Here is a 21788-nt window from a genome sequence, read left to right on the forward strand (position 1 = left end):
CTCCTGTTGCACACGTCAAGAGATAAGGCTTGTGGCAAGGCCACGATCAAAGCTTTGTGGAGGGGGTTAAATTGCACTTTTGAGCCTCAAGCCTTCACATATTAATTGCTACATTCTGATCAGAACGCTACCAGAGGCAGTTACTGTAGAAGGAACCGCGTACAGTATATACATGGCTCTGGACACCGCCTTTCCTCTGAGCACGAGGCTGCAACGCTGCCAACTCTTGTGCCGTCCAACGCATCAGTTGTCCTATCAAAAAGAGGCCGTGTCCGACTGAACCATTTGACCTGAAAGAGTGGGTTTGGCTGCTGGCGTAACTTTGTTTTTGTTTTTCCTTTCTCTCATCAGTCGCACATTAACCATTTGTTTCTGCAAGGCAACGGTACATCTCACCACTATGGCATTCCATCTGTCACAGGGGTGGAAAGTAAACAAGGGTTAAAAACATGATTTTATTATTTTTAAATAAGAGCATAGTGTTAATAGTGCAGTTCTACAAGGGCATTCATATGTAAACCAAAAACAAAAGTGTCTGTAATGCATAAACAAAAGAAGAGACTGCACTCAAGCTACCATCAAATAAAATAACTTGGATGCACACATGCTTTGTTTCACAGAAGAGAAAAAAAAAATCAATGTTCAAGGCACTACATTCCTTAAAATATCTTCATCTTAAATACTGTCTTGTAACTGTATCTCACACCACTGGTATTTGGATTCCAATGTAGTGTTTAAAGTGAGAAAGGCAAAAATCAATGTGAAAACTGCAGTAATACAGAAAAAAAAGGAAAAAATGGGTTTTTCGAGACTGCAGACAATTTGTCTTGTATGGCTGAGTTTAGTCAAAACCAAAGCCAAAAAGCATTAGGTATTCAGACATACTTAACACGTACTGTATAGTATACACACACGCGCGCGCACACACACACACACACACACACACACACACTAACTACAGATATAGGTGTTGTATAAAGAATATCAACACTTGCGTCATGTAATTTACAAGATCAGACTATGTAAATTTGTGGCTCTGCTGAACCACAACGGAGTGAAGTTTGGACGATGGCGCCCGAACACACTAACAACCGTTAGTGAGCAGATTAGGTAGTCCTAGTGGTTTTTGGACAGGGGCCACTCTCGGGGTCGTGCGTGACCAGAGGGTGGGCTTGGACCCCTGGGTTTGCCACTGTGGCATAGGGCATCATTCTCGCAGCACCGAGCAGGCCTACGGGACTCACGGACCCTGCAGGACTGCCAGGCCACTGCTGTGGGTAAAGAGGACCAGGAGCCATGCCTCCATAGGAGCCCGCTGGCGAAAGGTACCCAGCAGGGAGCATTGCTGAGGAGTTGGGAGCTTGGCTTGTGGGCACACCGGGGCCCAAAGCGGTAGTCAGCGGGCAGGAAAGAGGCAGCTGAAGCTTGCGGGGACCAACGTGGCATTTCATCTGAAACAGAAGGGAGTCGTTGAACCACTCAATACAGGACGTTCGGTTCGGTATGCGACATCCTCTCCGTACGCACTGTGACCTAAACAGCTGTTTTTGTCTACTACTCGCACACGCGGAACAGAAATTCTGGAGAGCGAGTGTTATACTCATGCTATAGACTCTATAGCATGAGTCTATACTGTATAGAGTATCGCTGCGAATATGCAAACACACTCGATAGTAAACAACACAGATTTAAAACGTATGGTGAAAGTGCTCGAGTTCCGCTACAATGTGTCCTGCAGAAGCGAGCGTAAACTACAGCCCAGTATAATAACAGGTCGAAGTCTTATGATGGAGCGTTGCGGAATCAGAAATACTTTTTATTTACATTACAGATAATATGCCAGTATTTGAGTACCTTGACTGTTAATTAAAGTAAGAATTATGGCCAATGAACCACAGTTATTTTGTGCGTTTTCCCTGTTGTACCGAACCGTGACCCACAAACCGAGGTAGATATCGAACTGAATTTCTTGTACCGTTACTCCACTATGATCAAAGCACAACTGATCCTTCATCTCCATTGTGAATACCTCGTGTGGAGCTGCTCCCATGGGTGTCGCTCTGGACTCCAGGTCCTGCTGCCGTCTCTGCTGTTTGATCTGGTTGAGGGAGGGGCGCGGCTGATTGGCCGCCGTCACGGTCTCCTTCGTCCAGTCGTCCACCAGTTTGAGAAGATCGTCGGTGAACGTGCCTCTCTTGTTGTTGCTGTTGTTGGTCTGGACCTGAGCAAGCCGCGTGATTGGCTGGGGAGATGGTGAGGGTGTGGCTGACGTGAGCGGCGGCTGTGTGTGACCGGAGGCCGACGTGGCGGAGTTGAAAGCGGACCCTGAAAAGACACAAAAGGTATTAAAAAAAAAAAGTGGCCACGTCAAAAGAATCAAAAAATAAAAAGATGTCAGTCAAATCAATTGGCTGCTGTTTGGCGTAATGTAAGGCACTTCAGACACAAAGAACCCATTATATCACCGTCATGAGAGCCAACTTTAAGAGGTTTTGTTGAGTAAATGTCTCCAGATTTGATTTACTGTGACGTGTTTTGCCAACATAGCAGCCAAAGGATTGCAACATGAGTGACTTCCACAGACAAATGAAATGTTTGATATGCTAGCAATGACAAAATTCAGCAATCAAGACATCGACACCAACATGCAAAACAACGACAAAAATGTAAACCAATGCAACAATCTGTAGAGCACCCACATCTTCGACAATAACCGCAACAAAGTGCCGAAACAAAAGAAGAAGAAAGAAAACAAAGTGCACATACAAAAATAAGGACTGAAATAGTGGGGACAGAGGAGGAAGGACAGAGAGTAAGAAAGTAAATGAGATAGTTACTACTACTGCGCTCTTTGCCTAGACATAGTCGTTTCAGAGTGGACCCTATAAAAAGGTAGAACAGCACAAGACAGGAACAGTTAGGCCAGGACACACTGCACACCACACGAATGTGGAGAAGCTGCTTCAAAAGCACATTCAGCTATTAAAACAATTGGGGAGAGAGAAAGAGGGAAAAGGAGGACAAAGGGGTTTAAAAGTGAGGAGGCGTGGAAGAAGGAGCCTAGGTGTTCTCTTTCAAATCAAAGGTGACTATCAGAACGTGAACCTGACGGAGAGCACACCGAGCCGTGGTTTGTGATGCGGCGCGTTAAAATAGTTCCTGCTTTTATAGCAACAATGTCAGGATGAAGACCGTCATATGTTATGCTGCCTTCTAAATTAACTTACTTGAAAGCAGCTGAAATGTTGTTGGAGAGAACTCTGGCAAAATGCAGTCACTATCATCTCAATCGCCTCTACGACGACAAGAGTCAAATCATCTTGATTTAGTTTAGAATTTATTGTTTTCCGTGAGTCGGCAGCGAGCGACCGTAACGAGATAAAAGTGTCGTCTACGAAAAGGAAGCCTGGATTAAAAAGAGATCCCTTTGTCGACGTGTCAATGCCTGTGAAACCAAAAATAAATAAAACTCCAAACTGAAAGAGCACACAGATACTAGCTGGACCTCCTCAGAGTCAGCACTAAAGTCAGAAACATGCAGGTAACTCGGGAGAGGTGGAAGGAGGAGGAAAAAGAAAAGAAGTAATATTGATGATACAGCCCTTCGTCTGGCGGAGCAAGTCTCCATCAGTGCCCTGCCTGGCGGCCTGCACCATGCACGTCTTCTCCGTCCAAACATGAGGGACAGAGAGAGCTGCCTATCAGGGAGGGGCGGGGTTTGTTTCCCCTCTGTGTTAATGTACATGAGGACTGCTGACTGGGGCAAAGTGCCTGGACTTAGGGAGATGTTATACAATTTAAATTAACAGTGGATGGATACAAAAAGGGAAAAAATAAAGGTTTTGGCATTCTCTCTCTCACACACACACACACACATTTGTACAAACAAGGATCCTGTCTGGTTTTAGATCTGACCTCAGGCCCATGTTTGGAGAGAACTAGCCCCAGTGCATTTGTTTTTTTTAAGCCAGAAGCACTGCACAAAGCATTTGTATGGGAGGGGGGGGGCATTATACCCATGAATGAATGGTTTATGAATGGATCTGTGGTTCTGTGAATTGTGGATGAATACCAGGCTACAGCTAACAAAAAACCTACAACATGTAAGTTTCCTGCAGCCTGGGTATTGGAGGCCACACACACCCCGGATAGGTTTCCTTTTCAAGCTTCATGCCAAGAAACTGACTCTTTGGGGTCACTGAGTTCATAGATCCTGTTCTATCCTGGAAGCACTCTTGGGAGTTACACTTGATATCGAGAGGTATAGGAATTACGGTGAAATTGTTTTCATGAGCAATGTTTTCAGCAATCGACGTAGAAAACTTCTGCTTTGATGAAGCACAGCCTCTCGTCTCAACTTAACATAGAAAACTAATCAGAGCGCTGAAACCCATCTGAATCAAAATGCCTGCACAAAGTGCAACAGGTCTGAAGTCATCCTGCAACTTTACTGCAAGGAAAAGAGATAAAAAAAAAAGGTTGATTGACTTCCAAATGCATGCCACTTGAATCGGTGTTGAATTTATAACTCTGTCAAACATGCATAGTCTAATTCTACACCATAGCTGGCAATAATATAGATGAATTACATCAGAGGAGCAAGGTGAGTTCATCCTACTGACAGTATATTTACTATTATTGCCAAAAACAAAATGCTGTCTGAATTTGAGGAGGGTCTTTGGAGAGAGTCACGCTCCCCTCCTATCAGGAGTCCAGTCATCTCATCCAATCCTGTAGTCCCCAGGGTTTTAAATAAAAGCTGATGCAGCAGAACTTCAACCACCAAGAGGACACCGATGTTATTAAAGGAAGTCATAACGTGAGCATAAGCTCTAAGTGGCACAAACGAGTGTCTGCACAGTCACGGGTGAAGGGACTTCCAGCAAAGCCAGAAGCTGAAACACAGGTGAGCGGCTTCATGGATTACTTGAAGATGAAAAGGAAACATTTCCCGGCTGCACAGGCCGTTGATTCTGGTGGCGTTTTCCTGAATTATCTAGACTCAGTTGACTTTGTAGACATGAGTTTTGAATAGTAACATCACGTGTGCATGTGATGGATATCCTCTGGCGGTCAGAAGGAAAATATCATACGGGAACATAAAGCTTCGAGGTTTAGGGGAGGGGGGGGGGGGGGAGGTCGAGTGGTAGGAATAGAAAATGAGTGTCAGGTGAGGAGGGTGAAATAGAAGATCCACTATATCACAGATACATTTTGTTTCTTTAAATGGTTGATAGAAGAGAGAGAGAGGCAGGTTAAATAAAGAGAAGATGGAAATGAGCGAGGGGGAAATAGAAAAGAACAAATACAAACAGATGGACAGAGACACGGGTCCACTGAGGAATCTAGTGCGTGGTTTGCTACTAGATTTATAGGTGACTCTCTCTGACGTTTGGTGGTAAACCGTCCAGCCTGTGAAAATGAATATAAGAGGGAAGAAGAGAAGAAACAAGAGACACACTTTGTAAAAGTGTACAGAGACTGGGATGAGAAACCCCCACCATCAAAAGACTAAGAAGGAGTGCACGATATGCAGGATCCCACTACAGTAAATACATCTGATAATAGAGAGCATCGTTAGGGGAAGAATAACGTGGTTGTATGCTCGAGTTATGACCCGAAGATTATTTGTTTGTTCATTAATGTATCATTGTTTGATTTGATTTTTGCACCTGTCCCCAAACATGCTTTTGTAACAGCAGAAATATGAAAATACACTGCAACTGAAGATAAAATGTAGTAGAAATGATATTGCTGAAAAAAGTTTAACAAAAAACAAATATATCTACTTTTAATTTAGAATAAATTCAAAACAAAATGAATATGAACCACATTTGAACGTTTCCTGTTACACTGGAAACAAGAGAAAGACTTTGACCAGCGCTTAGATCTAACAAAACTAAATCTGCATTCATCAGCTGCACAGAGCAGCTGATTCTTGACCATCTTAAATTAAACGAGATCAAAACATCTCAAACTAAAAAAGAAAACATGGCAAACTGGTAACAGCTTGAGGACGAATATAGGAGTTACAGTGACATTTAAAAAATATTGTTGGCAAACTCAATAAACCACCATGTTTTATTCCTGTACATCCGTCAGCATGAACTACTGACGTTAGAATGAAGACAGCTCTCGGGTTGTTCTGTCAAACCTGCAGTAGTCTAAAGCGTGGCTTGATTAATAATAAGCTTTTATAATGGCTGCTGAAAAACAATGAGCCGTATTTATTTAGTAGTATTTATTATCAATATCTTATCTTCTATACTGTGGCTTATAGTATACACACTGTGAATCATTTTCCATGTTTTCCTGTATTTAATATTTTATCTCATATTATATTTACATCAAGTTCTTGGCATAACCTTAATATATGAACTTACTGTTCTTTGCCTTTTTTATTTCTCCCAATGCTAAATATACAAAGTATGACTTGAATTGACTTATAATAGTAATTTACAATGTGAACTTTAAAATGTGTACCACTTAATTCTTTGGATATATTGCCAACCTCTGCTTTCAGACGATTACTGGTCATAAATATAAATAAATAGTATTTTAAGTTGCCCTACAAACAGTGTGAGGTGTGTTTGTGTCTGTAATCCTTCGAGATGAGACTCTTGATCTTGAGCTACTTGAAAGATGTTGTCCATGGACAGTATGGACAACTTTAACACTGCTAAGCATTTGCCTCAGCCCTAGTGGCTGTTTAGTAGATGGCATGTCCCACACACACACACACACACACACACACACACACACACACATCAGCATGCACATGAACCCATAATGTGTACCTTGGCCGGGGCCGGCTTGGTTGGCCGTTCCATCCCCGTGTAGCCCGGCGTAGATGTTGTCCGAGGAGAAAGAGCCCTTCAGGGAACAGGGCTGCTGGGTGTGGACCTGCTCTGGGGGGGCACTGGGCTGGTTGCAGGAGCTGGAGCTGCCACTGGAGTGAGCAGAGCCGTCGGACAGAACTGAACTTTTAGCCGGGGAGCCGGATGAACTGGCGGCGCTCTCACCTTGGAGCAGAAAAAAACAAAGAAGTGTGAGTCAGAGTGAATCACTCTGTGAATCACACATTCTGAACCTGACGTGTGTGCTTTCAGACTCTCTCCCGTGCACACGACTCGTCACGTACGCCACTTATCAACCCCCGCCATCAAAAAATACCCACACACCTTTCCTCTCTGCGGCGGTGTTGAGATTGTTTTTGAGCTGCTGCACCATCGGATTGAGCAGCTTCCCGGCCTTCAGCTTGTGTTTGCTGGCCCTGCGCCTGCGGCCACTTGGGGGTGCGGCATGAAGTAGGCCCACATTGGGGGGCAGCGATTTGCCCAGCTCCGTGTACAGATGCTCAATCTCGCTCCTCTGGAACGACTGCAGCTCAGAGATCTCCTTCATGTGTCTAGTGAGAAGGTACAGGGAGAAAACAGACGGAGATTAACTGCCTGCGAGTCAATTTCGGCTCATGTTTTCGTCGTCTTTTCACACTCGCTCAGTAATTTACTCTCCATGCGGTCCACTGACGCCTCCGTCAGTACAGCTTGCAGTCATGGTACCTTTGATGCATGCGTCGGATATTTCAAGTCCTTCAAAAAATCTCCCCGTGTTTTTTCAGAAACAAAGTTGTGTCGACTCAACTGACGAGCCTCAACTTAATGGCATCCCATCATTTTGTGGGCTTCTACGTGATCATTAGCGTCACTGAAAATACTGTGAGAAACAATAATGATACAACAACACTGAAGTCTTTGATGAGCTCTGTGCACTCGCTATGTTCAAAGAAAATGTCAAAAATCATTTCATTCAGTTTACCGTTATTAAAAAATCACGGTATTGTCGAACATTTGCATCTGGCTGCCAAAAATAAAAAGATTAAAGCAACTTTTCACAGACTGTATTTGGATGCGTCACGTTATCGGAGTCAAATAATCCTCATTGCACATGCACCACACTTACTGTGATAAATGAATGCCATGTTTCTTTTTGGCACGGCCAGTCGGAAGGAAGTTATTCGCACTTCTTTTCCTGCCATTACTTTAGGAGTTCTCTGCTACGAGCAGGATAAACGCTGCTACTCGCAGCCTTTAGTCATGGTTCAAGTTGGGGGGACGCAACGCAAGTAAATGTTTCCTGAAACATACAACGTCACAGATTTGCTCCGTTCGGGTTGTTTTGCTTCCATAACACCTCAGTCTTTCTCAGACTCTGTTGGTGTATGTAAGTGTTACTGAAGTGGAGATTTCTGGTTTTTACTGAGGGGTCTGTTCGTATATCATTCATTGCCTGATTTATATAACATTTCATTACTAAACACATGGACTTTTTTTTTTCTTTCATGGATGTTGACAGTACTTTGAGTGGTGCAAAGAGATATCTAAAATTCCCTCTGTAAAAACACTTTGACCGTAATATGTCAAAAAAATGAAACGAGAATTTTGAACCTGTCTTGAACCAATACTCAGATTTCTGTTCTGGAAATTTACGCAAGATAATGCCTCATTTGCATATTCAATCATACATTTTCAGAGAACTTGTGAAACAAAACAAAAGTAATCAACTGGGGAAGGTTAATGGCGATACCGTTTAGTTCATTCATTAGTTATGTTATACCCTATTCACCTGTAGTGTGAATGTATATGTGTTACTTTACTTTTCTCTCAGCTTCTGCAGTTCTTTCCTCATATCTGCATCCTCAAACTCAGAGTCGTTGTCACTGCTGATGTAAGATGAGTGGGCGTGCCCCGCAGACGGCGCGGCAGCGTGACCGTTCATCGCCAGGGGCTGTCGACTCGGCGAATCGGAGCTCTGCTCGCTTTTGGTCCGACCAGAGCGCCGCAGGAAGGCCACCGCCCTCTTCATGAGGTCGCTTCCGCTGTGCTCGGACTGGGCGTGAGCCGGGGGAGCCGGGTGGGCCGCGGGAAGGGCGACGCTGCTGCTCTCCTCATCGGCCGAGTCGGAGTAGAGGTGGGAGGGGTGGTGGTAGTTGTGATGGGTCGAAGTGTCCATCGTCTGGGCCCGGGGGATGTGGCGTGGTGTGACGTCGGGGCTGGACGTCGGGGTGGCCTGGTAGAAGTTCGGCGGGGCAGAGTAGCGGTTACTGCTGTTGGGTTTGGACGTTCCTGCGTGATCGGCTGCAGCCGTCACAGAGGATTTGTCCACCGACCCACAGTCCTGGTCATTCCTGCCCGGGCCCCGCGACTGGCTGTATGAGCCTGCAGAGCCACTAGAGGGTGCCGGGGAACTGCAGGTGCTGCAGCTCTTCTTGCTTTTCTCTAAACGGCAAACGACATCCGCTGGAGTGGGGATGATCTGGAAGGAACAGAAGCCTGCGTTTATAACAAAATTAGGGTCCATAAACATCATCAACTAATGCAATGTTTAAGCAGCAAACTGGACCCAGGACAGACAAAGGCACAAATCATGATCTGTAATATTATTACATTTGGTCAAAAGGACATTTGTGTTTTTGAAAGTGGATTCTTACTTGAAAGCGGCTTTTGGAGCCGTAGGAACCGGAGCTGGTGGTCACATCTCTTCTGTTCACAACCCTGTTAGTGGCTAAAGGAGCAGGAAGAATGATGGAACCGGTCCTCAAACCAGCGAGCAGTAATAACATGATACGGACAACATTACAGAAACAATGCTACCTACCTGCCACTGCAGAGTCACTCAGTGCACCCACACTATCTGTGCGCTCAGGAATCTGAGGCTAACAGAGAAAAAGAGAAGAGAGTGTGTGTGTGTGTGTGTGGGAGTTCGCAATCATTTGAATAGTAGAACGTGGTAAATCGTTACATGTGCTAGATCAGTGTGGTAAGGCTAGCCAGTCTCCCCTCCTGACCTCAGCTTTTGCAGAATGACTCAGACCCTGATTTGTTTTTGGCAGTATGCATGCACGCAGAGAGAAACACACACACACACACACACAAAATGAAGCTGCCAGAGAAAGAGATCAGGATGAGTTATGGTGCTGACGGCAGTAATTGTGTTACCCTACCCTCTTTCTAAACACAGTATTCGTCTTGCTCTTAACAGCCAATAGTCAAATCAATGATACAGTGCAGGGAAATGATTCAATGATGTTGCCATTAACTTAGCTCCTAACCAGCGTTTGATTGCTCAGATTTCTCACACACACACACACACACACACACACACACACACACACACACACACACACACACACACACACACACACACACACACACACACACACACACACACACACACACACACACACACACACACACACACACACACACACACACACACACACACACACACACACGTATTTTACCAGCGGCTCCCCTTTCTTCTTTGTATGTGCTCCCTCGGAGCTCTGGCCGTCTGAGACTGGAGGTGAGCTGACTCCCTCCGTGCTGGAGGCCTGGGGGTCGGATGCGGTGCTGGAGGGCTGGGAGGGCGCGTGCTCCTGGTACAGCAGGTTTCTCAGCTTCTCGTCCAAAGTCTTGATGGTGCGGTCTGCAAACTCCACCCTGCGCGGTCCGTCACTGTCCGACTCGCCTGGCCCCCCGCTCGCCGGCTGCAGGTGGCTCGACGACTGGGAGCTCTGGGGGGTCTGATGCGCTGGACTCTGGGGCTGGGAGGTGACGGTCCCAGGCTGCATGGGCGTGGCATAGGGTTGCTGCAGGACCACAGACTGATGGGAGGCCAGCTGAGGGGGTAGTTCTCCGGTGGGACTGACCTTCTGATTGGGCTGATTAGTTTGGGCAGAGGTCAAACCACTAGCTGCTCCTTTCACATCCAGAGTGACAGGCGGCACAATAGCGCAGCATGGAATGTCTGTTACAATGGAGACAGCAGAGATGCAAGGCTCTTCCACAGGAAGGAAGTTGTGATGGCCGGCACCGGCAGCAAGGACGTGGTTAGTTACACAGGGCTGAGGCTGCTGGAGACGGGTTTGGTCGATGTTTTGTTCTTGAGGCTGCACTGAGGTCTGAGCTGCAGGGGGCAGAGAGGAGGAGGAGGAGGCAGACAGGCTTTGGGAGGATAAAGATGCGACTGGGGTTGCCGCTGCAGTAGTGTTGCCGTTGGGCCTGACTGACGATGAGGCAGACTTTTCAGATTCTGGGGACATAAAAAGATCAGAGTTAATTAGGAGTAGAACAGATTGGGAGCTAAACAGCCAAGGCCGTGAAGAGGAAGGGAGGCTGGGTCCTGTGGGTGCCCGAGTGTTACATCACAGCCTGTCTTCCCCCATCAGGCTCCGTCAGCTGGAGTATGAATCCCGCCCTTCATTTCCGCCTAGAACCACTGCAGAAGCACTCTTATATAACTGACCCCAACAGATGAACCACACAGAAGCACACTCTGATGCACGCGCACCATCTTCACTACAAACAGCAGCAAGTCAGACAGAAACGATTCAGCTTATTCTATAGAAAAATATACTACTGGCAAAGAAAGCTGCCGCTCGTTGGGCTCATATCACAAAGTAGTGAACCTAAAGACGTGAAGCAGTAATGGTAATGTGTTTGTGAGTGTGCAGCATACCCTGGACTGTAGAGGTGTGAGATGTCGTCTTCTCTTTGTCCAATATAGGCGTCTCAGCCACAGGGCAGATGATAAACCAGCGCTTGCCAGTGTGGAGGACTGTCAAGGACAGAGAGGAAGGAAAGCTCATAAAACGCACGTCTACTAGAATATCAATTCAGTAAAAGAGCTAAATGTACCGACTGACCCTTGAGAAACAAAAGAAAAGAAACAGACTTCAAATCAATTCAGAAAATCATCCTCACACTGCAATATGCCTCCTAAAAATGCAGATGTGCAGGGAGGCAGCCGAGTTTAACTACATCTGAAAAGTGTGAGTGGATTTTGTGAACGTGGATGCATAAGTTCCAGGTAGCTCAAAGTCTTACCGTTTTGCTGGTACACCTGCTGTGCTGTGCTGGGTGCGGAAGCCTTCAATCCCTGAAGAAAAGGAAGGATTACTACACAGATTTGACACGTGTGCATCCATGTAATAGGCATTTCAAAAAGGTATCCTCAACGAGCCAAAAAGCTGAACCTCAGAAACAAATTCAGTTAGATCAAAATGTCACATCAGCAGGAACGGTATTTTTGGCAGCTCTTGTTGGCAGCGTTGCGTGCAGAGTCATGCTGTCAGGATGATGAATCCAAGGCACTCGTAGACACATTGTGCCATTGCAACTATTAACAGTCAACAGTTCCTTTCTCACCTCTGTCCCCAGAGCGCCGGCGCCTTCGCTCTGTTTGGGACTGCCTCCTTGGTCAGAGTTCCGCTCACCCTCGGCGTCCTCACTCAGCATGTCCTCAGCCTTGTCCACTATGTCCTTAAGCTGCTCGATGAACATTTCTTTTTCTAAAGGCAGAATGAAGTCATTCTCCACCTGACGGACACAGTGGAGGACAAGGAGACAGGACAATAAGGGGTTTAGCTTAACAAGAAATGCAGGAAATAAAACTGTGCCAGAAACAACAGATGTTAACAAAATGATTGAATTTCCAATAAGGCCCAAGAAAATCCAATAAAGACTTTTGCATAATTGGTTAAGTTCATCAAGTGTTTATTTGTCTAAGCGTTTCACAACGTCAAGTTGATTAAATACATTGCTGTGATAAGTTTCACAAGTGGGCGTTTGCCTTGGACCACCTTTATTATACATGATACGTTGGTGGAGCAGTTTTGCCATAAATATTCATCTATCTATAAATACGAGGCCAATATAAATCGGTTGGGACAGGAGGAGCGAGAAGGAGCAAGAGAGAGAGACACAGACGAATATATTTTTGCTGCATTGCAGCTCAGAACAGCAACACGGGGAGTTTCAGAGTTCTGAGCTTGAGGAAAGCATCTCAGGCAGCTTACAGCGCGCTACAAAAACCTTCGCATCATTTGAAGTGGCACCGGCTTTGTCTCCTGCGTACCATGTATGTAGCAATCTCTTCCGGTGCGTCTCCATCCAGGTCAAACTTGAAAGTGACCATTTTGTGGTTGTGAGTTTCCAACTGACACTCTACCATCTTATCGCCCGTGTTGCACACCTGCAACAAGAGCGGTAAATACATTGTCAGCTTCTACATTATTGTTGAACATCGACTTAAAGAGACGTCTTTCACGTCGGAAAGGTGTTTCGGTTACCCACATTGAGCATGTTGAGCTTCGGCCTGTTGATCTTCTCTTGTCGGGAACGAGTGCGCATGGACCGGCGGTGGTGTTTGCGGACTTTCCCGTCGCCTTTACCTCCATGGGTCCCCTCATAACCGTCGCTCATCTCCTTCCCTGACATGGCATCGGAGTTGACACTGAGGAGAGGGACAAGTACATCAGTTAAAGTATGGCCTTGTTCTTTAATACCCAAATACTGAGCACACTGCTCTACATTTAGGTTGGCCATCAGTTTCAAGATAACAAGGTACCTGTTCAAACATGTTCAAACACGTCCAGACACGTTCAAAAGATGGCACATTGACAGAAAGAGAAACAGTAAATAAGAACATTTCTACCTCCCGGCCTCGATATGGAGCTTAGTGAAAAAGTTTTGTAAAGTTTATCGCTGCTCTGGAATGCCTGCAGGATTTGGCAAAAGCCTGATATATCAACCATGGGTGCCGCTAAACTCCACATGAGCTTAAAGGGGATATAGATTTATGGGGGGATAAGCTTTCTGCTATCGATTGTGAAAGAACAACTGAACTTAAACTAAAAGGAGTTTTAGCTGCTGCTGGTCAGAACGATACGAAAGATTGATGGACGCCATCAGAGTGTTCATCAGGGTGCATTCTGGTTCTACAGACGTCTGTGAGCAGCTGGAGAGCTGTCCTTTGGGCGATAGCCTGCCAGACTAGTTAGCATTGAGATCCACATTACACATCAAATATTACGATATAAGAAATACGAGGATCGCACATCAGTCACCGGACTTGTGGAACGCCCTCAAATGTTTTCTAAAGGCAAACAACGTCTGTGACTCAAGGAGTGTAAGAAATAAACAGTCAATGCTTTTGATTTTGCTTTGTTTGAGACAAAAGAGCAATATAGTCAACCAATGCAAGGTTCTGCTAGGCATCCTTTCAAGATGGGTGTGGCTACTGTAACTATGTAAACAATAGAGCCTCTAATTATTTAAGTCTGAAGTAAGAGAGGACGGAAAACCGTTTGAGACCAGGCAGAATGCTGCTAATATTCCAATATACATTTGTTACAAGTCTTAGAATCACTGACTGGTCACCTGCACAGACTCGTACCTGTCATAGCTCTGTCCTCCAGTGTGTTTCTCTGCTTGATCCTACAGACACAACAGATACAGAAACAAACGATCAGAGAGAAGGAATAAAAGAGAGTAACATTTATCAGCTATTGTATTTGACATTCCTGATGGTGACTTGAGAGGAAGTACATGCCACTACATGTGACTGCACTTGTATATTTGCAAAGCAAGGTGGGCAGAGGATGAAATAGAAAACGAGAACTAAAGAATGTGGAAGTGAGTCATATGGCCATACCTCCGCGTTGGTCTCTGTTGGACCCTGACCTGCAGCTCCGGTGAGACTACTGAGCTGTTTCTGCTGACTCAGACTGGAACTGGCAGACCCAGATAATGCCTTCTGAGAGTCAGAGGGCTGCAGTACAGGAACCTGGCTCTGAACCTGACTCTGGGCCTGCGGGGCCAGCTGGCATGGGTTCTTGTTGTCCAGCTGGGCAGCGGTGGTGACCGCGCTCACGTCGGTCCCGTTCTGCAAAGGTGAGGAGAAGACTGCAGGTTGGCTGAGCTGAGCAGAGGAGACAAGCTCAGGATGGCCGACCTGCGCCTGCTGGGAAGACAAACAAGATAACACAATTTTACTAAACATAATTATGTTATCTTGGAAGACTCTGAATCCTTTGCAGACATTTTGAGATGTTTAAACTTTTGGCTGTTGTGCCGTTTCTTGATTCAAAAAAATGTCCTCAAACTTCTATATTCTACAGGGTTTTCATTTATGAAGTACAGTGACTATAACAGCACTTATCTTCTCATCTGCATTATTTAATTAATCCGACTATAAAGTTACTACAAGGAACTTTCATTTAGTGCTGATTTTGGCGGCCCCTGTGGACGAAAGCAGTAGTGTTTCTGCGCACCAGAGTCCCTTTAGAAAACCTTTAATTTGACTGCAGCAGGGGTCTGACAGTGTGCTCTGCTCAGTCCTGGTTCCCCCATGACTCCCTTCACTTCAGCGGGCCCAGCAATACGGCCTGGGTCTCCAGCAGCATGGTGTCAGTGAATGCTCCCTGCAAGGACCAGCAGAGCAGCGAGGAGTAGCTCTGCTCCTGGCTGGAGGAGGAGCTGCTGCTGCTGCTGCCGCCGGGCGCTAAGCTCTCCTCCTCTCGCCGTAGCTCTGACTGCAGGTCAAAGGCAGGGAAGCCGGATCTGAGTCTGTCCACGGTGGACTGGTTGCTGCTGGGGTCTGAGCTGAAGAAGTTTCTGGTGAACCTGCATGATTTCATCTGATTTTGCGCCGAATCCAACCGATGACACACAAAGAATAACTGTAGAAATAGCCAATCATCTCGCTGACGCGCTTGTTAACTTATGTAGGTCATACAAAAGGCATCAGTATTAAACTGAGACCGTTTCATAACCAGTTAAAAGTTCCTCGCAGTAACTTTAACATGTAAACTGTGATTAGCCTTCAGCCACAGAACAACAGCACAGTGGCCATAAAAACAAAGCTTTTGTTGGATGTAAAAAAAACAATCTGACAGAGATTATCACAAGCAAAGCTTCCAGTTCACACCCTCTTGGTAAACATCTGCACTCCACTGCAGCCAACATAATTACCTGAATCAGAGGCTGAGTGCTGCCATTTGTGGGAGAGTGTGTGTTCTGGCACGGGGCAGTGTGTGTGTGTAAGGGGTGGGTGGATGGTGCCGATATAAACGCAGGTTGTGAATGAGAAGCTTCAGCTCTAACACCAGCGGTGTGCTGGTGCTGCGGGGATGTGGGTCCCAGCACGGGTGAGGGGGAAGGCATAAGGGACACCGGGATGGGTGAAGCTAACACGTTTTCAATGTGCAGAGGCGAAAGGGGGAAGACAGAGGGGGTCACAGTCTGTCCAGGAGAAAGGAAGATGTGATTGAGAGAAGAGGAGGTTGAAGGGTGAGGGTAGGAGGATTCACAGTCAGCTGTCATCACCTGGATTGTGGGATACTGTGAAGGAAACTGAAGGGAAAATAAAGAAAGGAAGAAACAGAGGAAAATCAAATAATCTAGAGAGCAAATGCACGATGCATCGAGATAACTTGCGTCTAATCCATATTGTTATTTGTCTGTAAAATCCAAGATAGAAAAAAAAACTAAAACTGCTGAGGCGTACGATATCTCGGGACACAAAGAGAATGAGCGGATATTATCCAGGGGAGATATCAGTGAAAGCTGCAAGAACAGACAATACCTGGGATGGATGTGTTGGCGGTACAGAGTTTGAAATCTGCAGAGGTTGGAGTTGTTGGTGGACAGTTCCCTGAGCCATCGACTGTTGAGGAGGCAGTACCTGGCCACCTAAAGCCTGTCCATCGTGTCCAAGCTGAGAAATGCAATGACCAGCAGGAATATTCTACAGAAGAACAAAAAGAGGAGGGATAAAAAAAAAGCAAAAAAAAAGAGCAAGGAAGTTCAATAATGGCAGAGCTTCCAGTTTCATCTCTTCGTTTGGAAATCTGCATTTCCTGCTATTGACCCAGATCAGAATAGCTGACATTTCCCATCCTGTCCCTGTCTGAACCTGCTGCACGAGCTGGAGCACCGAGTACCACAAAGCAGACGCAGACCAAGCCTGGGAGGGCTGGCGGATGCAGCGGCTAAGACCACTGTTATTGTTTTCATTACTGTTTCCATCAACTCGCTGTCGGCTGTTGTCTGAGAGAGCTCCTGTTGAGCTGTTCATATTTTCATTCACCTACTGACCACCAGCGCAGCTGCTTCCAATTTCAGAACCAGGCACCACGATATGAGTAGCTCCAAAAGTAATAACGGCACTGCCATAAATAATCATGTTTTCTTGTTTAAGTGCATTAGTTTTCTGTCCCTCCAACATTGAGTCCCACAGTGACATATTGTGTTGAGACAAAGGCGTTCTACCTGGTTCAGGATAGCAGCGATGCAAAGATAGGGTTGAAACTGATGAAAAATGAAAACAGGCGCGAGGTCAGAGGAGGGCAAACCGACATGAAACTCAAAACTGGGGCACCATGTATGCCGCCTTGCTACAATATGCTGTCTAGTGATTATCAACACTCACCTGTTGTGCTCCGTAGGTCTGTGGAGCACCAGAAGACTGTGCAGACAGGTACTGGCTCTGAGCGCCGAGGGCAGAATATGCATAGCTCTGCGAGGCGGCGTCAGGCAGACCGACAGCAGGGTAACTCTGGTGTGTGGCTTCAACCGGCACCGTCGGATGAAGCTGAGAAGCTGAGGTCTGAAGCTGTTGGACTGTAGACTGGGATACATCCTGGCTCTGTTGGGGAGCCGCGGTCTGCATGGCCGTCTGACTGTGCTTCTGTAGAGTTGGGGCGTGTACCTGTTGCTGACCAGGAGTCAGGTGGGTAGGCTGTTGTGCCATTTGTTGGTGCATGGTGTGCAGAGTGTCTTGGTTATGCTGGAGAATGTAAGCCTGCCCAGCATGTTGTGTTAGTTGTATGTTGGTCTGAGTATTCAGGTGGTGCTCTTGTTGAGTTGGCATCTGTTGGCTGTAAAGTGCTGGTGTGGATGAGCTCTGACCAGGCGGCTGACTCGGCAGTTGGACTGCGGCTTGGACGTGTTGCAGTGCAACAGGAGCTTGTGTCGGATGACACTGGGCCATGGCTGCAACAGTCGGGGCTACAGGTGCAAGAGGGTAGCCTTGTGCTGGCTGCTGTGCTGCTGCAGCAGTCTGAACTGGAGTGGGACATCCTGAAGCAGAGTGAGCCTGTTGTTGAGTTGGGCCCACGCAATTCTGACAAGTCTGTTGCACATTCAAAGGGAAAGTCAAAGAGCTTGCTGCTCCGGCCTGCTGCTGTTGGTGGCCTGGTGCTTGGTAGCTCTGTGCGACATGTTGTTGCTGCTGCACAGCTGATGCTGAAATATTTGCTGGAACTTGGGTCTGTTGCACACCTGGAGGTGTGTAGCTAGCAGCACCGACTGTATGCTGGATGTTGACTGAGCAGAGACTAGCTGGAGCTGGTGCTGCAGCGCCGTGTTGGCAAATATACGGAGCAGCAGGGTAACTGTGTCCAGGCTGGACGTACTGCAGCGGTGTGTGCACCGATGTGCTGGAAGACGGCAGGCCATGTACAGAAGGCTGATTGTGGTGACCTGCTGAACTGGCCTAAGGACACAAAAGGAGAGAAATTCAAATTAGACCCCCTCTCTCTCTCTCTTTTACCAGACACGGATACAAATCCCACAAATAATAAGTGTGCCAATTACATTACAGGATGCAAGCATAATGACAGGATGAGGGATTAAAATAAGTTCATGAAACATGTGTTTCAACAAAGAGCAGGCGGTGACAGGTGTGCGCTGAAATAAGGACACAAAAGAGAAACGGTAGGAGAGTCCGAGAGGAGGGAGATCAGACAGCCGCCCCACCACCTCCAATCATAGGCCATCTATCCAAGGCAAGCCAAGGAGCAAGACAGGCGCAACATTGGGCCAGTAAAGCAGAAAGGAAACTGTTAATATCTAGTTCAGCTCTAGAAGGGATTGGTTGAGGTTAATCAGCAGGGAAACGTGGTCTATTAGAGATTGTTCCATTGTCCTCCGACAGGACCAAGCTTATGATTTTTTAAGAAGACAGTCAGCTCTGTAGGCCTACGCAGGTAGCGAGACTCAGACAGTAGACAAGGTCAGGAGGAGATCAGACCAGCTCCATGCAGAATAACGCTTCATCTCCTATAGGCGGGGGAGAGTTCAGTTAAGCAGTTGGCCCCACATGGGACACCAATGTGACCTACCACTCCCACAGCTCTGGTAACTTGATGCTCTCTGGCACAGAGTCTATCCTCGCAGTCCCGGACGGGTTCTTGGTCTCCAACCAAACCGTCACACAGCGGATGACTCTTCAGGCCGTCGTCTCCGTCGCTGCGTGCCGGCCTGTGGGCGGCCGAGGAGTGCAGCAGGGAGGCTTGGGTGGGCGTGGCGGGACAAGGGGCTGCTTTGCGGCTGATTATGTTGAACAGGGACTGCTGCAGCAGCGAGAAATCGGAACAATCACTCAAACCTTTCAGCCGTCCGTAACCGGGGTTGGTCATCACTCCAACAGAGGACGTTTTTTGCCTTAAGTCACATGGACAGTGGTGCGTCGGCGCGGCACCAGAAGGACGGCGGTGGCTCCCTTCCCGTGACCTTAGAAGAAGCAAAGAGAGGCAAGCTTGGCACACGTGGCCCCGATGCGCCGCAAAATGGTGGTTATGATGAGCGGTGAGACTCAGAAGGCTACTGAGGTCAGAGTGTCTTCGTTCACTTGGCACAGGCAGTGTGAAGTTCTCACTGGTGGCATCCGACGGTCCGATTGGCGTGTCACTAAAGCGGCGGTGCTCAGAGGGTGAAGGGACAGGGAAGGCCTGCAGTACTGGCAGAATACTCTGGAAGGGGAACCCACCCGTGGCCTCCGAGTGAAGCTCTGGAGGGTCGAGTTCCAACCGGTTGTTCTCTGGTGCCGTCGGGGTGGGACTGATTGATCTCCGTGACTGAATGAGGGCATGGAGTTGAGCAATTTGGTTTGCCCTGCGAGTGTCAAGAACTGGGGCGCTTCCTCTTCGGGCTGCAGCTCCTAAACGGGTCCTGAGCTCCGGGCTCAGTGTTGCCCCCCAAACTTCCCCCCTTTCACAGGAGTGAGGTCGATCTGTTAGAGAAGGGCTACTGCTCTGGCACTGATCAGGAGGAGCAACCCAAAAGCAAAACACATGTTACTCAAAATGAAGGAAAAAACAATATGAAGAGATGAGGACAAACGCACATGATTGGATGAGAAAAACATCTGCATCTAATATGCATGACTGTTGTCCAGAAATGTGTTGACTGTGTGGATTCAGTGCCTGGGCTCAGCTCCAAGGCCACGTGAGCGAGGGCTGCTTTCAAACAGCGTGTGTGTGTGTTTTGATAAATCCGAATGTGCACGGTCCACCTGGGTGTGTGTGTATGCTCCTGATACAGACCTGCTGTGTTGCCATAGTAATAGGCTCCAGCAGGGACTGGTAGAGGACACTCTGCTGGCTGCTGTGGGAGTCCGAGTACACAGTGGAGCCCATGCCACTGTCGAGTGTGCCGTCTGCTGCAGAGACGCACAGAAATCATGCACTCATTACAAAGTCAAGAGATTGAGCGTGTGTGTTTCTGAGTGGAGGGGGAACAGAATCTCTTACACGTCACTGAGGTGGCACTGGCTGGTAGGTTACGCAGCCTGTTGTGCTGGTCTGCCTCCGGCTCTTCCGGCTCCAGCAAAGGCTGTCCTACATGTGCAACCCCGGCAGTGATGCCCTGCGATGGCGTCATCTGGACCCTGTGCCCCGCTTCGCCTCCATCCACTGGAACCGCAGCAGACACCGTTCTCTCCCGTCTCCATTTGATCAAGGCCACGCGGTCCCTGAGCGACTTTCCCACAGTCTTAGCGTCGCTCTCGTGGAAGAAGCCCGACTCCACCTGACAAAGTAAAAAAAGGGGAAGAGCGTGACTTCCAGGGTATTTTTAGCGTGGAGCATGTGAGAGAAGAGAGAGCACATTGTGTGAGGGAGAGAGAAGGAGCAAGAGACGGAAGGAATAGAAAAATCTATTTCAAGGGGATCGGAGCACGGAAGTATTCCCTTTGTCAGCAGCTGGATTCATTGTTCACAACACAAGTGTCTGGACTGTTACATCTGCAAATAAAGACTCTATGCAGAGAACACATGTACATGCAAGAAAGAAATCTAATTCTGTCTCGACATAAAACCACGTTTGAACTGGCTACAGAGCTTTAGCTCCTTCTGAAACTAGATGACACTATTCAGCGGTACAAACAGAAAATACTAGTCAAGCAGTTACTTTTGTGCATATCAAAACTAATTAAACCATGTTCGTTCATCTAATGTGCCGCATAAAGCACAGTGGGCGTGGTATGAAATAGCACTGAACACACATAGCAGTAAGCACAGAGTAATTAGGCATCATTAGCACACAAGTCAGAATAAATGACCCGAAAAAAAGGGAGATCCGGGTCCATCACTGGAGACAACTCACGTCTCTCATGTTGCCTCTAGAGAGAGAGAGAGAGAACTCATTAGAGCGACTTGACACGTGAGCATGCTGGCCTACAATCCCATTGTGCCGGCGGTCCACATGTCTGCCCTCATGCCCAGAGCGATTGTTACAGAGAGGCATTCATTTTGTTCTCCCCAGCTTGACAGTGTGGTCAAGGCCAAAACAGAGCAGATAAATAGAGGGAGAGAGTGCAGACAGGAAAGAGGGGAAGAGATGTGTGGCAGGGAGAGAGCAACAATGAAAAGGAAGACTCTTTATTAAAAAAAACAAGAGGCAGACAAACAGAAGGCAAAGAAAGCTGGTCCTCACTCGCTAGCCATGTTTCTATTCAGTTGCCGAGCTCATTTTAAGCAACCTTTTGAAATGTTGCAATATAGGAATGAAGAAAAGGAGCGTTCCCATCAACTGGTTTGGAGCAAATAAACTCAGCTACAGCGTAGTTTGGTCAGAAGTGGCTCTAAAGGCTACACATGGCTGTAAACCGCCAGTACACAGAGCAGAAGAAGCAGACGCTGCAAACTGGAAACAAAACAAGTC

The 21788-nt window shown here is 47.1% G+C and overlaps 1 protein-coding gene across 1 annotated transcript in view; it reads right to left on the reverse strand.

Moving 5' to 3' along the window:
- Window positions 1-1076: 1076 nt before the first annotated feature.
- The window catches only part of LOC306704929 (serine/threonine-protein kinase WNK2), a gene marked incomplete at its 5' end in the record, with an annotated part of 39438 nt that continues 18726 nt past the window's right edge, over window positions 1077-21788 (reverse strand). The window contains 23 exons of the mRNA XM_079171538.1: window positions 1077-1451; window positions 2030-2325; window positions 2838-2882; window positions 5314-5412; window positions 6798-7022; window positions 7182-7408; window positions 8657-9306; window positions 9491-9564; window positions 9658-9715; window positions 10304-11094; window positions 11521-11619; window positions 11889-11940; window positions 12210-12380; window positions 12919-13035; window positions 13137-13296; window positions 14239-14279; window positions 14497-14802; window positions 15816-16196; window positions 16429-16590; window positions 17275-18339; window positions 18968-19885; window positions 20171-20286; window positions 20378-20654. Coding sequence (XP_079027664.1) covers window positions 1107-1451; window positions 2030-2325; window positions 2838-2882; window positions 5314-5412; window positions 6798-7022; window positions 7182-7408; window positions 8657-9306; window positions 9491-9564; window positions 9658-9715; window positions 10304-11094; window positions 11521-11619; window positions 11889-11940; window positions 12210-12380; window positions 12919-13035; window positions 13137-13296; window positions 14239-14279; window positions 14497-14802; window positions 15816-16196; window positions 16429-16590; window positions 17275-18339; window positions 18968-19885; window positions 20171-20286; window positions 20378-20654 — 6675 coding nt within the window. The 3' untranslated portion in view covers window positions 1077-1106. The remainder of the gene's footprint in view (window positions 1452-2029; window positions 2326-2837; window positions 2883-5313; window positions 5413-6797; window positions 7023-7181; window positions 7409-8656; window positions 9307-9490; window positions 9565-9657; window positions 9716-10303; window positions 11095-11520; window positions 11620-11888; window positions 11941-12209; window positions 12381-12918; window positions 13036-13136; window positions 13297-14238; window positions 14280-14496; window positions 14803-15815; window positions 16197-16428; window positions 16591-17274; window positions 18340-18967; window positions 19886-20170; window positions 20287-20377; window positions 20655-21788) is intronic.

The sequence above is a fragment of the Pholis gunnellus genome (assembly GCF_910591455.1).
Source record: "Pholis gunnellus genome assembly, chromosome: 2".
Lineage (NCBI taxonomy): Eukaryota > Metazoa > Chordata > Actinopteri > Perciformes > Pholidae > Pholis > Pholis gunnellus.